Raw genomic sequence first — 19,226 nt, 5'->3', positions numbered from 1 at the left:
CACACCATTCCGCCAGTTCGATGTTAGAAGTAGGGATGCTCCTCCAATTCTGACCGTCCGACGGATTCAAAAAAGGATGAACAATCTACTCCTTAACCGAGCATTTCTTTTCCGATTCGAGACAGAAAAAAATTAGGAAAATATACCATAATTTAATGTCTCTTCCATCCCTAAGTTCTCCCTTCATCAAGTCTTTGAGATGCGTGTTACCGTAGATCGGTTTCGAAATCAGCTTCACAATATTGGACCACACGTTATCGTAGTTGGAGTTGGATCTGAATGGTAAAAACTCCCAGCAAACCTGATGAGAATGCACCGGATCAATCACCTTAACCCATAGATTCAGCTTTTCGGTTTTATACCTCCATCCCCATTTCGATAGAAGAGCAAAATTGATATTCTTGAGTTTACTAAGCCTGAGACCCCGACATCTTTGGGCGATGCGATCCGATCCCAAGCCATCCAATACATTTTGTTGGTATCACTAGTACCACCCCACAAAAACTTTCGGATCATAGCTTCTAAATCATTCGCCACTTTAACCTTTAACCAGCACTTTATAGAGGGAGAAGTAATAATTAGGAAGACTCTCCAAAACGGACTTTATGAGAGTCAACCTACCACCTATAGAAAGGACCGAAGTGTCACACCCCCAAAATCCACACGCGGAGTATCACCTCCTAAGATGGGTTGATATGGCAGGTTATACCTCCTGCAGGGACAGCTGCGAATGCCTCAGCAACTCGTTCATTGATCAAAGCCGTCAACTGGGCTTGAGTTAGGTTGATACCACCACGTCCTCTGCGTCCGTTCTTGATCTTCACAACGAAGCAACGTAAGTGAGAAAAGTGTCGCGAAAGTGCGTAAGCGTGGGACGACAGCAGAGAGTAAGCACACAAGGTTCAATTAGCAATTATCACGTTAATTAATGCACAGTGTGAACTATCTAACCGACAATATAACATAAATCATACCACCTATTGTGTCGAGTCTTGCATGTGGAGCGAAGCGTCGTTGTGGATCGTTGAGCACTGTACAGGTTATAGTCTGGTTTTGTCAAAAAGCTTTTCCCTTTTTAAAACCAAGTTCACTATAACCAATGGCTCTGATACCAATCTGTCACACCCCCAAAATCCATATGCGAAGTATCACCGCCTGGAGGCGTGACATGACCAGGATCGAGCCACAAATCATATTGAACAACATAATTAAGTAAATAAAACCAACCACAATACGATTGGTGACCAAAGAAAGTAACCAATTGTAACACCCGGTCTTTTATTTCAAGGTTTAACGTAAATTTTACGTAAAACAATCATGTAATTAAGATTACATAAACATTTGGAAATACAGGTTTATTAAAACTTTTAATAAATCATAAGTTATTCTACATAACGTGATCGAATTCGTTGTTTAAAAATTTCAACGTAGCAAAATGCGGAAGCGTGTATCATTATCGTGTTCGGTTCTTCGCTGAGCTTGATCGTCTTCCGGCATCTAAGGTGTACCTACATTTCATAAACATGAAATGCTTTAGTCATACTGGGTTTAAATCATGTCCGAACGATGTCCGGGAAACAATTGATTTTCAAATGAAAAACAAAAAAATATATATATAAAAAAAATATCTCCACCGTAAATTACGGTGGGACCGTAATTTACGGTGGCACCTGGGTTCAAGCTTTTCTACCGTAAAACAGTAGACCTTCACCGTAAACAAATCATCTCCACCGTAAATTACGGTGGGACCGTAATTTACGGTGGACACTGGGTTCAGCCTTTCCATTTTGCCGTAATTTGACACGAAATCTTTCGTATCTTTCAAACCGCTTATCCGTTTGACCTACCGTTTCTTCCTACATGTTTATAATTTAAACCTCCATCAAATGGAGTCAAGACCCAACATCTGGATTAACAAAAGTTTAAGACTTTTAAGTCTTCGGCTTATTAACCCTTTTTACCAAATTTGACCCGTTCGTGATTTTATCAACAAACCTGTTGTTTGATTCTAATTTCTCATTTTTAACCAAATATTGTTTTCAAAACATTCTGTCTAAATAATTTAAATCCTTCGGTTTACCTATTAAGGTAACCGAATGCTCTTCTCTTTTTTTTTTTTTTTTTTATTTTGCCTAACTTTCATAGAACTTCAAGTTCTACATGATGAGTTAATCTATTATACATACCTGGCTCGGATCAACTTACTAACCCGGTTTAATACCTTGCTTTATAATTGCTAATTAAGAGCGATGCGAGTATCCATTGGATATCTATTCCTGTAAACATATAACTCGACACCAGAATCATTAGTCGATATTGTCAAAAGGTGATGTCTACACCTTTTGACCCGTTTGGCCGAATTGACCGTTTATCCTTGCGAGATAATATTTATTATTATCTCATCTACATGACTCGCTCCTTTTAACACCGTATGCTCATTTTATTTATAACCCGTTTATTACCACTTTCGGCTCTTTATGTCTTTCGCGGGAAAGCGTCTTTTAAAACTAACGATTATTGTCAACGTGTGACTAAATTACCATTTGTCTTATTCGTAGTCAATATGACAAAAGAACATTTTAAAATATATGACTAGTGTAAGTTATACTTACCTTGCATCCTTGTGAGCTTCATACTTGAACTTGTATCCATTTGACCCGTTCATTTCCAAGCTCCTACCTAGCTTGTCAGAGTCAAACTACCATATCGAATCCACAAGATGATTAGATTAGTCAACCATTAACATGACCATCACACCTTATGGATTAACACACTTATTCACCAAAGTATGCTATTTATTCAACAACTATATTATTTACTTATTTATTTTTTTGTCATAATTCTTTCCATTCACTAACCGTTTGACCCGTTTGTCAAGTTATTTATACAAACTAGTTAGTAAGTGATTTTGAACACTTTAAGCATGTCATATAAAGTGTTACTTGTTCCTAACAATAAATACTTCATGACTAAACAAGTATACGCAATCATATGTCTTTTTCTTGGTTAATAAGAACATTACTAAAGTGCAGCGATTTTGTATTCAGCTGCTGTAATTGACCATTTTGACCCATTTAAAAGCTGAATTAGATCAACATGTTCAAAAATGGATCGTAGCACTCTGAAATAGCTTTCTAGGCATATATGGTACATCTTCTAACGATGTTCCTATGATTTTATATAATTTTTACAAAATCAGCTCTGAAGTAAAAAAAATGCTTCCAGTCAGCTTGCTGTCAAAACAGTTCAGCCGACTTCGGACACTGTTTTGACCCGTTTAACATCAGAATTTAACAAACATGTTCAAATATAAAACGTAGTATGTTTCAATAGCTTTCTGAGCATATAAGGCTCAACCTCACAGGTCGTTCCAATGATTTTATATGATTTTTTTTAAAACTGCAGCCCAATAATTTTTAATCCCGATCAGTTTTTTTTTTTTTATTTTCTTGTTCAAGCATTTCATCAAGCACCTTGTGTGCAACACGAAACATCAAATTTCTCCAGCCCATTTAAGTGTTCTAAACCCTTAAATTCTAGCATAAGTAACAAGTACTAACATCAAACTTCAAATCCAACTTCAGGGAGTTCTACTAACACAATTTAACCATTATGATTCTAGGGTTCATCATGTTTCTACAAAACTCATTTAGCACATAATCGGGTGATCATGAATTCACAATTATGAACATCAATTCACTACTAGAAAAAATACCTTTCTTGACATGCATTGCGTGTCATGAAAGGGTCTTTATGACACGCAAATGCGAGTCGTTGATTGAGGAGTCATAAAATTAACATGACATGCATTTGCGTGTCATGTTTTTATGACACGCATTTAATGACACGCATTCATGACACACATTTAATGACATCTTTTAATGACACTCATTTTATGACACTTTTTAATGACACACGTTCATGACAACCATTTATGACACATACGTATGACATTCATTTATGCGTGTCATGCTTTTAATTGTATATTTTTTTTTTATAAAATTACTAACTTGCCCTGGATACATGTATAATAACAAAAACAATAAATCTTTTTCATAAAACAAATACACATATATATATACCAAAACAATCAATTACATAATCATTTGTCAAGTATACTACAAATATTTTAACGTTAACAAAAAAAGAATTGTTTGGCAATACATTATCAACACCTAAAATACGATTTATAACTTAAAAATAGAGTTAACCGCATAAGTCGACCAATCTTCACGAATGACATCCATATATGCAGCCGAGTATTCTTCTACTCCTTTCCCAACCTGAGGCAACAATTAAATAAACTAAATCTTAAAAATCAGAATCTATGAACTTAAGCATTAAATGCCAGATTTCTCTAACATGAGGCTAAAATTTGCCTAAACTTACATTGTCATTATCCAAAATTTCAACTCCTTTGCAAGCTCTCTCTCTCTCATGAACTTCATCACATAGTAGCCACATTTAGTACTTCATCGCTGACATGGACACTACACAACTAAAAGTATCAAGAAGTGTGAAACTGTTGCGATTTAAGTTTAAAGTAAAGGGTTCCTGTATTTACAGTAACATTCCAACCACAATTTAAATAAGAAATTAAGTGCTTACCCTAGCGTTGACCGAGTTGAGTTTAACCCTCATGCTAGTACCACTTCGTGCAGCAAACACGACCATTACCCTATAAAAAATATATCAAAGAATATTTCCAACTCTTATGATAATTTGTATTACTTACATATCAATAATTTTCCTCAACTGCTCATTGATACTGCTAGGCCTTAGGGAATCAAGATAATAGCATGTAGTTGTTTTCAGGTTTAATACTGCCAACACCATTAATTTCTACAAAAAAACATAAACCAAAATTCTGTCAAAACAAATCAAGATAATAGGCCTTTCTTTACATACAGTTATTTTGATGGATAATAGAACCCGGGATTATAGGACAATAGGATGATGTCATCCCCCTTTTCTAAAAACTATGTAAATAATATCACCAAGTCAGAGAATCGAATGACTAGATCTCTCTACCCATGCCGCGTCCTAAGGCCTGCGTAAGCACATCATGTGTTCGACATGTAACCGCTTCAGAACCTCATCTTATCCTAAATGTGCAAAAAAACAGTTGACATGATAAATTAAGTTTGATCACAAATTGTCACAGGTAAAAAAACAAAACACTTGTAACTATAATCAGACCGACAGACTCGCTGACCCGTTCACCCGCTAACCAGTTCACCCGCTGACTCGTTTACTCGCTGACCTGTTAACCCAGTGGCTAGTTGACCCGTTGACCAGTTCACCTGCTCAGCTGTTAACCCACTGACCTGCTGACCCGTCCACCCACTGACCCGTGACCAGTTCACCCGCTGAGCCGTTAACCCACTGACCCGTTCACCCACTGACCCGTCACCCGCTGACCCGTTAACCCGCTGACCCATTCACAATACTTGTTGAAAAAAGATATAGTAAAGAAACGAAAAAGTAGCATGTTGGTTACAATATCATGTCGGTTTACAATATAACATGTCGATAGGCTAGATGACATACTTCATGTGCAGGTTGTATCTACAAACAATGTGAATTTGACCAAAATGCTTTTAGCAAATTAATATGAAACAATTAAACAAAAAGAAATTATTCATTGAGACATTTCATCAAAAATGTGGAGTGCATGATTGAATCTTGCAAATAATTAGCCTTATTATGGTCGGTTCGACCATAAAATTTGATACACCAAACAAGGTTTATGGTAATCTAATTCAACTCCAATAACTACCATCAAACCTCCCAACTATGTAGAATGCAACAAATAAAAAATAAGAAGCAAAAGAAACCAATAAACATATATTCTAGTATGTGTTTACCTGTATAAACAGTTTTGCCCCATGAGACCATCCCCCTACTAGCATAAGAAGTGAAATTATTTTGGGTTGTAGAATGAAAGATAAAGAACACGATTGAACTGGCCTGTTGAATTTTAGGCGTTTAGCCCCGGGCTCATTCATCTCGAAACCTGCAAACAGCTTGGATGCAATCGATTAGAGGAAAGCTATGGTGGTCAACGATCAGCGAAGACGGCAATAGCATTGCGCAGCGGTGGTGGTGCCGGTGGAGGTTCGATGGAGGGTGAAAAACTGAAAATGGCTCGATGGGAGGGAAATCTGGAATTTTATGGGGTAAGTGGGTTTGAATTGGGAAACTGACTTTGGGGAGGGAAATGAAAGTAAAAAAAAAAAAATTTTACGTGAATGGAAATAATAATATTAGGTGTAAATATATAAAGTTAAAATTACAAAGCTACATAAGTATAATATTATATTTCTTTCTAAAAGTCTATGAAACTTATAAAAATATTAAGTTGGTAAGTGTAAATATACCTATTAGAATATCATAATTTATTATATGAGGTTTGAGTTAAGTGGTAAGTGTAAACATACATATTAGAATATCATAATTATAGTATATGGGGTTTGAGTTTTAGCATCATAAGGTTATAACTTAGTTATATTATTTGTTAGTAGAGGTGAACAAAACATTTTTTTTTCTAAACAGTAATCGGTTTGGACTCTATTTTGATTTTGACGGGTTTTAGTTTGAAACTAGTTCGGTTCTGTCCTAATATGGTCGTTTTTTACTACTGGTTTAAAAGACCAGTTTCGGTTCGGTTCCGCCCCAATTTGGTCGGTTTTACTACCGGTTTCGTTTCGGTTCGTAAATCAGCTCTTCTGTACAATTTTTTTTTTTGACACAAAATTTGTTTTTTTATATCAAATTAAACTCTTATAGTCCCGTGTTGCCCCCCAGTCTAGCCCTAACTCAGGGGCATAATAGTCTTTTAAACAATCCTAGATGCCCAGTCTAGCCCTGTACGCGACATCTAGCCCCTGAAGTATAAAAATTTTAACAAAGCAAATGGTAAATTACCATTTTAGCCCTGAGACACCCCAATCTAGGGCTAAAATGGTAATTAACCATTCGAGTAGAATAGTTCTCAAATAGTAATTACCATTTTATCCCTGATTTAGGCCTAGACTGGGGGTGTCTTAGGGCTAAAATGGTAATTTGCCAATTTGCTTTTTAAAAATTTTAAACTTGAGGGGTTAGACGCCACGTACAGGGCTAGACTGGGTGTTTAGGGTTGTTTAAAAGACTATTATACCCTTGAGTTAGGGCTAGACTTAGGGCAACACAGGGCTATAATGGTCTTTTGGACCACACTAGACCCCAGTCTTGCCCTGTACGCGGCGTGTGTGTGTGTGTATATATATATATATTTTCTTGTTTTAGCATTTTCTTTAAGGCTGGGCGTCAAGCCCTGTACGTGCCATGTGAATGATTGATTTGACGTGGTACGAGGTTGACCAACTGGTCGGAGACTTGAACCTTACACGCCCCGCCTAGGCCTGTACTAGGCGTCTTGAAGGTGTGAAAATAGGCCTTTAGGTGTTTGAATATCTAGACCCTATTGAAAAGCTTCTCTGTTTTAGAATTTTACACAGATGAATATTGGAAGATGAAACTACCTATAACTATATTAAGGATATACTCTAGACCACTAATCTTCGATGGCTTCTTCGAAAAGTAGTTTCGTTCGATCGTGATACTTTTGTAATTTTTTTTATAAAATTTACAACCTTTCAAAAATATTAGCAACTTTTTAAGAAAAAAAAAGTAGTTTCCTTCACTAAATTTTGCAACTTTTCAAGAAAATAACTGCAATATTTAGTTAAATTTTAAATAAAAAGGTTGCAATTTTAATAAAATTTTGCAATTTTTAATGAAAAATGTTGCATTAGATCTTTTAATGCAACCTTTATGTTAAAAGAAATTATATTAGAGTCAAATACAACATAATTTAAAAAAAAAAATACACCTAAAAAGTTGCATTAGCCTCATATACTAGTAGTGGAAATAAAACATGACTTCCTAAAAAGTTGACATAAAAAATAGTTTCATACAACTTAACATACACATTTTGATAGTGTTCTTTTTTATGACACTAAAACGATGACACGCAAAAAGAAGGTCATAAATTTATTGAATTTTGTAAATTATGACATTTTTTTTTTCTTGACACGCGTTTTATAACGTCATAAAATGAGCGTGTGTCATTATTCGCGTGTCAGTATAAACCTTGATTGTTTTATGACACTAAAAAGATGACACACAGAAAAGAGTGTCATAAATTTATTGAATTTTGTAAATCATGACATTTTTTTCTTGACACGCGTTTTTGAATGTCATAAAATAAGCGTGTGTCATTATTCGCGTGTCAAGAGAGGTGTATTTTCTAGTAGTGATTCAACAAGTAAATGACTAGGGTTTACTCCTAGACATCAAATCATTCATAATTCATCATATAACAAACATGCAACCATCAAATTTCAGATTTCTAAGTTTACCTAGAAATCCAACTAGAGATTTTTCATAAAATTTACATACCTTATGACTCCCCTTTCAATGGGGATCAATAATCTATTCTTGATTTTCGACTTTGATCAGATTTGGACCTTCAATTTTGTGAATTAAGTGATGAACTAGGGCTTGGTGAGGTCTCCTGGTCGCCCCCCTGCGTCCCATATACGACCAGACACACTTTTGTGTGTTTGGTCCTTAATTATTTTTTTTTATCTAATGAAGTTTCAGATTTTACAAGATAAGCCCCTCCACTCTTGAATAACTTAAAGTTTGGTTGTTTCTAGCCCTATTATAAGTTATCTCTAGACTATTAGCTAACTAGGTTAAAATTCCTAGTTAGTAAATTCTTGTTTGTTTAATAATCCCAATATTCACCGGGTTACTTTTACCACTAAAGGTAAATTACCCGTCTTTTAATATAAACGTGGTTTGATTACCAAACCCGTTTTCGGGGTGTTACAAGTCTACCCCCCTTAAAGAGGTTTCGTCCTCGAAACCTTTTCTTACATAATTCATTGAGTTTAAACTCAATGTATTTGAGCCGAGAGGTCTTTTAAACATTACCTATACTTCTTAACCAATCGTTAGTATTACCCGAAAAGTACGGTAACATCTTTTAGTTACTAATTGTCTTCATATCTCATACGACATAGTGTAACTTCGAAATAACGTAATTCCGTTACTTCTACTAGTTTAGTTAACTTAGCGATTTCCATCGCTTTCATATACTATCGAATTCTTTATGAATCCGTTACTTTGAACCGTTTAAAGGTCTTTAGTGAAATCTTTCACTTTTAGCAACAATTTTCTTTTTGTTTTCAAATTCATTTATTCGGTTTAGTTATACCGAATCTACCGCTTACAAGCAACCAGATTACTTAAATGACCTTTACCGCTCGCTTGGTTATAGTGTGATTCCACTTCACATTGCATTTCTTGACCGTGATCGTGTCACGCATGTTTAATTTATATCAACCTTTCATCTTCAAAAAGATCATTTTTCGAATATATCGTCTTGCGCCTATCAGCGTCAAGACTTGAACCCTTTATGATTACTATTCAAATTCCTGTCAAAATTTATATTTATAAAAATATTATTTCTTACTAAATCTGAATTTTAGTCTAACGTTTTTCTCTTAACTATGTCAATTACTCATGTCAAGGGAACTGACAACCCCTAATTTATTGTTTTTTTTTTTTTTTTTTTTTTTTTTCGTTCTCGTTTTACGCGAGGGATCGTAACAAGTTCCCTCACCTTACGCTATTGACCCGTAGGTTCTTTCACCTAACCTCGTAGGCTATTTTCTTAAGCTTTCGTCTCTTTAAGACGAGGCCCTTATGATCCCTTTGCTTTAGTTCATGACCCGTCGGTCATTTTGGCCCCTCCATTTTTCCTTAATTGACTCGTTTGACTCATTTTAGGTGAATTTTCATCACCTATGAATGTCAGACTTCGTTCTTTATTTGACCCGTCCAACTTTGAAATGGTTGAACGCAATTACCAAAATTTATATTTGCGAAGATTCTTATCATCTTTTAGTCATGACTCATATTCCGAGTCTTTTGACTTTCTATTTCGCGTTCCTGTTTCTCAGTCTACGCATGTGTTTAAATCCTTACCCACCAGCTGGGTGTTTTACCGAAGTCGTTATTATTGCAACCCTTACGGTATGTATTATGACTTCATTTTACTTTTATATTCCTACTTCGTTCTCAAATTTGGTGTTTTACAAAATCGGCCTGTTAAGAGTCTTATTTGTATTCTTCGGGTTCGAGTGTAAGTACACTACCTCCTAATGCATATCTTGATCATTTTACATGTTTATATTCTTCGGGTTCGAGTGTAAGTATCACTCCCTCCCAATATTTGTCTAAATCGTTTTATATGCTTGATGTTTTCTGGGTTCGAGTGTAAGTACACTCCCTCCCAATAGCTTGATGTTTTCTGGGTTCGAGTGTAAGTACACTCCCTCCCAATAGCTTGATGTTTTCTGGGTTCGAGTGTAAATACACTCCCTCCCAATAGCTTGATGTTTTCTGGGTTCGAGTGTAAGTACACTCCCTCCCAATAGCTTGATGTTTTCTGGGTTCGAGTGTAAGTACACTCCCTCCCAATAGCTTGATGTTTTCTGGGTTCGAGTGTAAGTACACTCCCTCCCAATACTTGTCTAAATCATTTTACATGCTTGTTTGTCCCTTCACTCGGGCTCATTATCCTAAGGTAATACGCTCCCGTCACTTGGTTGTGCGTTTACATTATTATCAAATATTTTGTTTATCTGATTCATTTGGGCACTTTTTAATTAGTCCCATTCACCCTGCCCTTACTACATCGGATGTAAACATGTCCGCCATAAGAAGTTCATGGTAACATATGCCGCTACTTACTTGGCCAGAGTAAGCGTTTAACACATGACACGCATGACCTTTTTACAGTTTTCACATCACGCCCTATGTAACTAATACCTCTATCTGTTTTTCTTGGAAACAATACCCCGGATAGGTTTTCTATTCAGGTCTTTCCAAGTTTTTAATTTTACATATGCAACTTTTAAGTTCCTACTTATTGCTGCATATTACTATTTATGCTAATATTTAAAATGTGCACCTGGTACTGTTTTCCCCGACGGGCGTTCTTGCCATTAACTTTGTTCGCGGTCATTACGCGATTTAGTCCTCGGTGAGTATGCTCCTCTTGTCATACTTTGGACCGTTCCATCATCATATCCACGATTCGTTTGACTCTCGTCGTCTTCAAACGCGAGTGTCCTTCAATTAAAACATTCACAAAAGTTAGTAACGTCAACCTCGATAATCGCCCGCATTATGATACAAGGCTTTTTCTACTATACGCGTCAACGCGCGTATTTTCGTCAACTATTTCAATCATTTTAATTGGGGTAACGCGTATCACACGATAGCCCTATGTGTTGTTTACAACACTTTAGCATACTAACTATTCACGTACTTGTACTTACCGGATTTGCGATCAAGCCTCGAACCGAACACTATTCTTTGTCAAGAGCATAAGGTTTAAGTCCAAGCATGGTTCCTCCCCACCATACTCGAATCTCTTAAACCAAGGCTCTGATACCAACTTGTAACACCCGGTCTTTTATTTCAAGGTTTAACGTAAATTTTACGTAAAACAATCATGTAATTAAGATTACATAAACATTTGGAAATACAGGTTTATTAAAACTTTTAATAAATCATAAGTTATTCTACATAACGTGATCGAATTCGTTGTTTAAAAATTTCAACGTAGCAAAATGCGGAAGCGTGTATCATTATCGTGTTCGGTTCTTCGCTGAGCTTGATCGTCTTCCGGCATCTAAGGTGTACCTACATTTCATAAACATGAAATGCTTTAGTCATACTGGGTTTAAATCATGTCCGAACGATGTCCGGGAAACAATTGATTTTCAAATGAAAAACAAAAAAATATATATATAAAAAAAATATCTCCACCGTAAATTACTGTGGGACCGTAATTTACGGTGGCACCTGGGTTCAAGCTTTTCTACCGTAAAACAGTAGACCTTCACCGTAAACAAATCATCTCCACCGTAAATTACGGTGGGACCGTAATTTACGGTGGACACTGGGTTCAGCCTTTCCATTTTGCCGTAATTTGACACGAAATCTTTCGTATCTTTCAAACCGCTTATCCGTTTGACCTACCGTTTCTTCCTACATGTTTATAATTTAAACCTCCATCAAATGGAGTCAAGACCCAACATCTGGATTAACAAAAGTTTAAGACTTTTAAGTCTTCGGCTTATTAACCCTTTTTACCAAATTTGACCCGTTCGTGATTTTATCAACAAACCTGTTGTTTGATTCTAATTTCTCATTTTTAACCAAATATTGTTTTCAAAACATTCTGTCTAAATAATTTAAATCCTTCGGTTTACCTATTAAGGTAACCGAATGCTCTTCTCTTTTTTTTTTTTTTTTATTTTGCCTAACTTTCATAGAACTTCAAGTTCTACATGATGAGTTAATCTATTATACATACCTGGCTCGGATCAACTTACTAACCCGGTTTAATACCTTGCTTTATAATTGCTAATTAAGAGCGATGCGAGTATCCATTGGATATCTATTCCTGTAAACATATAACTCGACACCAGAATCATTAGTCGATATTGTCAAAAGGTGATGTCTACACCTTTTGACCCGTTTGGCCGAATTGACCGTTTATCCTTGCGAGATAATATTTATTATTATCTCATCTACATGACTCGCTCCTTTTAACACCGTATGCTCATTTTATTTATAACCCGTTTATTACCACTTTCGGCTCTTTATGTCTTTCGCGGGAAAGCGTCTTTTAAAACTAACGATTATTGTCAACGTGTGACTAAATTACCATTTGTCTTATTCGTAGTCAATATGACAAAAGAACATTTTAAAATATATGACTAGTGTAAGTTATACTTACCTTGCATCCTTGTGAGCTTCATACTTGAACTTGTATCCATTTGACCCGTTCATTTCCAAGCTCCTACCTAGCTTGTCAGAGTCAAACTACCATATCGAATCCACAAGATGATTAGATTAGTCAACCATTAACATGACCATCACACCTTATGGATTAACACACTTATTCACCAAAGTATGCTATTTATTCAACAACTATATTATTTACTTATTTATTTTTTGTCATAATTCTTTCCATTCACTAACCGTTTGACCCGTTTGTCAAGTTATTTATACAAACTAGTTAGTAAGTGATTTTGAACACTTTAAGCATGTCATATAAAGTGTTACTTGTTCCTAACAATAAATACTTCATGACTAAACAAGTATACGCAATCATATGTCTTTTTCTTGGTTAATAAGAACATTACTAAAGTGCAGCGATTTTGTATTCAGCTGCTGTAATTGACCATTTTGACCCATTTAAAAGCTGAATTAGATCAACATGTTCAAAAATGGATCGTAGCACTCTGAAATAGCTTTCTAGGCATATATGGTACGTCTTCTAACGATGTTCCTATGATTTTATATAATTTTTACAAAATCAGCTCTGAAGTAAAAAAAATGCTTCCAGTCAGCTTGCTGTCAAAACAGTTCAGCCGACTTCGGACACTGTTTTGACCCGTTTAACATCAGAATTTAACAAACATGTTCAAATATAAAACGTAGTATGTTTCAATAGCTTTCTGAGCATATAAGGCTCAACCTCACAGGTCGTTCCAATGATTTTATATGATTTTTTTTAAAACTGCAGCCCAATAATTTTTAATCCCGATCAGTTTTTTTTTTTATTTTCTTGTTCAAGCATTTCATCAAGCACCTTGTGTGCAACACGAAACATCAAATTTCTCCAGCCCATTTAAGTGTTCTAAACCCTTAAATTCTAGCATAAGTAACAAGTACTAACATCAAACTTCAAATCCAACTTCAGGGAGTTCTACTAACACAATTTAACCATTATGATTCTAGGGTTCATCATGTTTCTACAAAACTCATTTAGCACATAATCGGGTGATCATGAATTCACAATTATGAACATCAATTCAACAAGTAAATGACTAGGGTTTACTCCTAGACATCAAATCATTCATAATTCATCATATAACAAACATGCAACCATCAAATTTCAGATTTCTAAGTTTACCTAGAAATCCAACTAGAGATTTTTCATAAAATTTACATACCTTATGACTCCCCTTTCAATGGGGATCAATAATCTATTCTTGATTTTCGACTTTGATCAGATTTGGACCTTCAATTTTGTGAATTAAGTGATGAACTAGGGCTTGGTGAGGTCTCCTGGTCGCCCCCCTGCGTCCCATATACGACCAGACACACTTTTGTGTGTTTGGTCCTTAATTATTTTTTTTTATCTAATGAAGTTTCAGATTTTACAAGATAAGCCCCTCCACTCTTGAATAACTTAAAGTTTGGTTGTTTCTAGCCCTATTATAAGTTATCTCTAGACTATTAGCTAACTAGGTTAAAATTCCTAGTTAGTAAATTCTTGTTTGTTTAATAATCCCAATATTCACCGGGTTACTTTTACCACTAAAGGTAAATTACCCGTCTTTTAATATAAACGTGGTTTGATTACCAAACCCGTTTTCGGGGTGTTACACCAATCTTAAGTTAACAGCGGAAGCATAATACGTAAAACTAAAACATAAGTCCCATAGTTCATAAGTTTAAAGTCTAAAACGTAGATTTGATAAGTTCATAAGGATTAAATGTTTAGCACGGGACATAACAATCCGCATCCCACAACGACCTCCTCCTCGTGCAAGCTCCATAAGCATCTAACGACCTGTAAGGCATGTAACAACGAGTCAACAACAAAGTTGAGTGAGTTCACACTTGGTTGTTTAGTTTTAAGTTGTTTCTGAAAACATGGTTTGTCTTTCGTTGGCTTATTTGCCATGGGGGTTACCCCATAGTTAAAAGTATGATTAACCAGTTCCTTCTTTATTACCCAAACCATATCCATGATCAGTGGGGGCTTCCCCATGTGAACTACTAGACCGTTACCATATCAACTACTAACGAAAATAAGTTGTGTCCTACGTCGATATCTATCATCATCGACAGTTTGCCATAGTCCATTAGTACACGCCCGTCCGACTGGCACGGTGTGAGGTTTGTTAAACCTAATAGCGCTATTAACTAATGACCCGCTCGCCATTGGCCTCGGCGATTAAGTCTGTTAGTGCATGCATCTGTCCACTTCGTCTTGTATCGAGTCTTGTACTAGATAGATTAGATCAGGGCACGTTGTACGAGAAAATAGGAGATTTAAGGTTGATTTGTAAGTGATTTCGCTTGAAGGAGCTATTCCGCTTGAAATGACTTTGGTGAGTTTCAAGCGGAATCACCAATCTCCTTATTTCGCTTGAATTGATGATAGTGTGTTTCAAGCGGAATCTGATTAGTATATATAGGTTACAAGCGAAATCAAATCCAACTATTCTTGATTTGAATACCGAGGTGCTGCCGGTTTATCCAGTGCGTGTAATCACTGTTAGATCAATTAAATCAGTGTTTAAAGTGAAGAACTAGCTGTTTCTAAGTCTGTTTCTTGTTTTCCGCACCTGAAACAGATCAAAACTCCTCTGAACGACTCGTTCGGGTCAACTACACGATCCTACAAGTGGTATCAGAGCACAGGAGGAGGAGTACTGCAGAATTCAGCTGAATTTCATCGAGATTTCTTACTTCTACACCTTCTTTCTTCATTTGAACAAATTTTCACGGTTAAAATCAACTCAATTTCTCACAGATTGTGCAAAAGTACATATTAACAAACCCTGGAAAGTTACAGAGCTAAATTCGGCCTAAAATTGACCAAAATGGACCTTCGAAGTGATTCCGCTCGAATGAACCTCTGTAATTCCGCTTGAGTTTGAGATTCAACTAGCCTATTTTCGCTTCAAAGTTGAGGTTCCGCTTGAAAAGATTCAAGCGAAATTACTGATTTCGCTTCAAGACGTGTGATTCCGTTCCAGGATAGATTCCGCTTGTAAAGCTGTTTGTGATTCCGCTTCAACTAGGATTATTGGTATTCCGATTGGAACTGCAAAAATAGTATTTTTCTTGAAATTGTAGTGTGGTATTTCGCTTGAATTTAACTTGGGTTATTTCGCTTATAATTGTCTGTTTTTGAAAAACGTGCTACCGAATCATGGAGAACGAGTTCTACAACGCGTTCGTAACATCCCCGACTACTCCGGCTTCCATTGCTCAAAACATGAATCTGGAAAATGAGACCGGAACATTACAAAAGCCCCCAAAGCTAATGAGCATAGAAGAATATTACGGATGGAAAGATAGATTCGAAAACTGGGTTCAGGCCAACCATCTAAGATCATGGGAATGTATTTTGAAAAAGTATGTGTTACCACGTACTGATCTGCAAGTTGAGAAAACAATTTCTGAGTTTAGTGACCAAGAACGTGATATGTACAAAGCCGAAAAAATGATGATCAGTCTTCTTCAGCAAGCCATCAAAGAAGACATCTTTGTGTTGCTTCAACATGACAAGACCTCAAAATCAATCTGGGATGCTCTTAGAGTCAAGTTTGAGGGTAGTGAGAATATGATTAAAAGCAAGAAAGCATTGCTTAAGAAAGAATTTGATTTATTCAGTAGTCTACCAGGAGAAGATACAAAGAAGCTAATCGAACGATATTGCCACTTAGTACGATCTATGTCCATGCTGAGCATTACCAAAGATCGTGAAGAATGGGTAGACAAGTTAGCTGACGCTTTACCTCAAAAGGAGTGGGGTACATACTTAATGGTTCTGAAGAACACTGGAGTTTATGATGGGTTAACGATTCCTCAGTTTATCGAGAAGATTGAGGGTTAAGATCTGGAACAGCAAAAGATCGCGAGGATGAATAATCCGAGTGGTCAACAAGACGTGAAAATGTACTACAAAGGTAGTGTTCCAGAGGTTGAAAGAAGTCCAAAGATTCAAACTGCTTTTAGTGCTGGAGACTCATCTGAAAAAGTTGATCAAAGTTCAAACAAAAGCAGTGGTTTCTCTTCAGATCCGAGTGTTAATCCAAAAGACACAACATCAAGCTTCCATTCTCAAAGTACAAAAGGTGGTGGTTATCTGATACAATGCAACATTGCTTTGAATCTTCTTGATGGTCAAAGTTTCTCGGAAGAAGTTGCGAAAGATCACATGGCATTACTTGGTTCTGTGCTACTATCTTATGAAGGATTGGTTGCAGGGAGGATCGGGAATCCTATGCTTACCAAAGAAGATTACGATCAGATAGACGCTGAAGAGATGGAGCTCATGGACATCAAATGGTGTCTAGCTAGTGTCCTAAGAAGAGCAGAAAAGTTCAAATTGATTACCGGAAGAAATGACTTTCTCAATGCACATGTTTCAGCTTTGGGTTTTGATAAATCTAAAGTTACTTGTTTTCGATGCAGGGAGAAAGGTCATTTCAAGAGGGAATGCAAGAATAGGGAATCGAGTGATGCAAAGAATCTGTTCGGAAAAGATGACTACTACCGGAAAGCCATATATCAATAAGTTGGTCAGCAGCAACAACAAGAACCACAAGTGGCTCATGGTAGAAAAGTGATTGAGGATTCAAAGAGAGCATGTTTGGTGAATCAAGAAATTTTTGACTGGAACAAATACATTTCATCTGTCAGCAAAGCATGCTTAATCAATCAAGATGATGAAAGACTACCTTAAGGCTTTAGCTGGGATATGTTTGCAGATGAAAAAGGAGAGTTCAAAGCTTTCATTGCTAAGATCGTGAAAGAACCAGATATGTTTACTGAATGGATGAAGTCTATTAGTGAGAATGTGAAGAATGAAGATGAAAAGTCTGTTTCATCAGAAGAATGTTCACAGATTTCAGTTGAAAACTTACAAAGTGATGAAAGTTCAGAAAGAGAAGCTGTCTTTGATCAAACACCTTCTGATTCTGGTTCTTCGGATGACAATTCTGACAAATCAGTAGAATTTAATCAATCACCAACTGATGACAGTAGTGATGATGAGGAAGAAAAACATATTAATGTTGCAAAATCTCATCTCTCTCCTGAAAGTTTTCACTTTTATTTTGCAGATCGCTTGGAGAGGCTGAAGGAAAAACGAGCAACAAAGGAACATAAGCAAATGAAGTCTGAAAGTGTTGCTCAACAAAATGAAACGGTCCATGATGAAGAAGTTAAAAGTGCTGCTGAGAAGGTTGGTGAAGCAGAAAAAGTAACTGAAGTTGAAAAAGTTGTTGAAACTGAGAAAATCATCGAAGTAGAAAAGATTGTAGAAGTTATCAAACCATGCTCAAAGTGCTTAGAACCTTGCAAGGAATGTGCAGTAAAAGACGAAAAGTTGGCTGAATATGAAAAGATGAAGGAACAATTATTGTTCAACCTCAACTATGTGAAGGAATCTTATGACGTTTTGAACAGAACAGTAACTGGTCTTCAAAAGACAAACACTGAGAGAGAAAATGCTTTGACAATGATGAATGCAACAATGATGACGAAGCAAAAAGCTATAAATTTCTACATCGAAGAAAGTGCAAAGTGGAAGCAAGAGTTAGAAACTGAAAAAATTGAGAATGAGAGAATCATACGCTTATTGCAAAGTTATTCTAGTTCTGATTATCTTATTGATCGAATTTATCCGACTGTTGCAGGTATGGAAGCTTTTCAAGATGACAAGCCTAAGAAGAAGGATACTGGTAAGAAACCGACTGTTAGCTATAACAAATGTCCGCCTCCGATTTGGGAAGGTTATTCTCCCAGAAAACCAAATGAGGAGCAAGTTCAAAGGGCAGTCAATAAAAAGCTAAAAACCGATACAACTGATGAATTACCAGAAAACATTGACATTACTTTTACATCGTCTGATACTGATCATGAGTCTGAGTTAATCAAAAAGGTGGTCGATCAGGTGTTGGATATTGATGAGGAGTCTGAGTCAAAGTCTGAGTCTGGAGGTTCAAGTTCGTCAGTCAACAGTCCAAAACCGATGATTAAAAAGGCTTACAGTAAAGAATTTTTGTTATCAAAATCAAATTTGAATGATGAAACATTTGAAGTGGCATACACTTTGTGTAACACCCCCAAAATTCTACCTGCGGAAACCCCGCGTGGCGTGTTACGCATCAGAGTTCGAGCCACCAATCACATTGAACCAATGATAAATATTTAGATAAGCCATGACGTTAATTATCAAGCAAGTTGTCTACATGATATCAATTCTCAAAAGCTGTGTAGCGGAAGCATGTAATCGTTTCATAATAATAATCAAATCAATGTATTGTTTATAAGTGAATCCAAGA

General features: G+C 36.2%; 1 protein-coding gene and 1 long non-coding RNA gene across 17 annotated transcripts; both read right to left on the bottom strand.

Annotated features, from left to right (window-relative positions):
* Window positions 1–1,348: 1,348 nt before the first annotated feature.
* LOC110873305 lies at window positions 1,349–9,200 on the bottom strand. Of its 2 annotated transcripts, XR_002555033.2 has the most exons (3): window positions 8,446–9,200; window positions 2,613–2,698; window positions 1,349–2,276 (listed from the first exon to the last, which is right to left on the bottom strand). It is a non-coding gene; the product is annotated as an uncharacterized LOC110873305 (long non-coding RNA). The 2 variants fall into 2 exon arrangements; XR_004865388.1 differs by having other exon boundaries at window positions 1,349–2,698; window positions 8,446–9,196.
* LOC110873302 lies at window positions 4,080–14,521 on the bottom strand. Of its 15 annotated transcripts, none has more exons than XM_022122234.2 (8): window positions 14,091–14,521; window positions 12,443–12,954; window positions 11,030–11,766; window positions 5,868–6,016; window positions 4,736–4,842; window positions 4,609–4,678; window positions 4,390–4,442; window positions 4,080–4,283 (listed from the first exon to the last, which is right to left on the bottom strand). In XM_022122234.2, exons 4-8 carry the CDS (start codon window positions 6,006–6,008, stop codon window positions 4,268–4,270), a joined length of 387 nt encoding a protein of 128 aa, XP_021977926.1. In that variant the 5' UTR covers window positions 6,009–6,016; window positions 11,030–11,766; window positions 12,443–12,954; window positions 14,091–14,521; the 3' UTR covers window positions 4,080–4,267. The 15 variants fall into 15 exon arrangements, 3 of the variants coding, with proteins under 3 accessions (XP_021977926.1, XP_035832617.1, XP_035832618.1); XM_035976724.1 differs by having other exon boundaries at window positions 11,030–12,532; window positions 12,869–12,954; XM_035976725.1 differs by having other exon boundaries at window positions 12,869–12,954.
* Between the last annotated feature and the right edge of the window lie 4,705 nt (window positions 14,522–19,226).

Source organism: Helianthus annuus, chromosome 8 (genome assembly GCF_002127325.2).
Source record: "Helianthus annuus cultivar XRQ/B chromosome 8, HanXRQr2.0-SUNRISE, whole genome shotgun sequence".
Lineage (NCBI taxonomy): Eukaryota > Viridiplantae > Streptophyta > Magnoliopsida > Asterales > Asteraceae > Helianthus > Helianthus annuus.
Note: the sequence above shows the minus strand (reverse complement) of the source record. Positions and strands in the feature narration are given on the sequence as shown.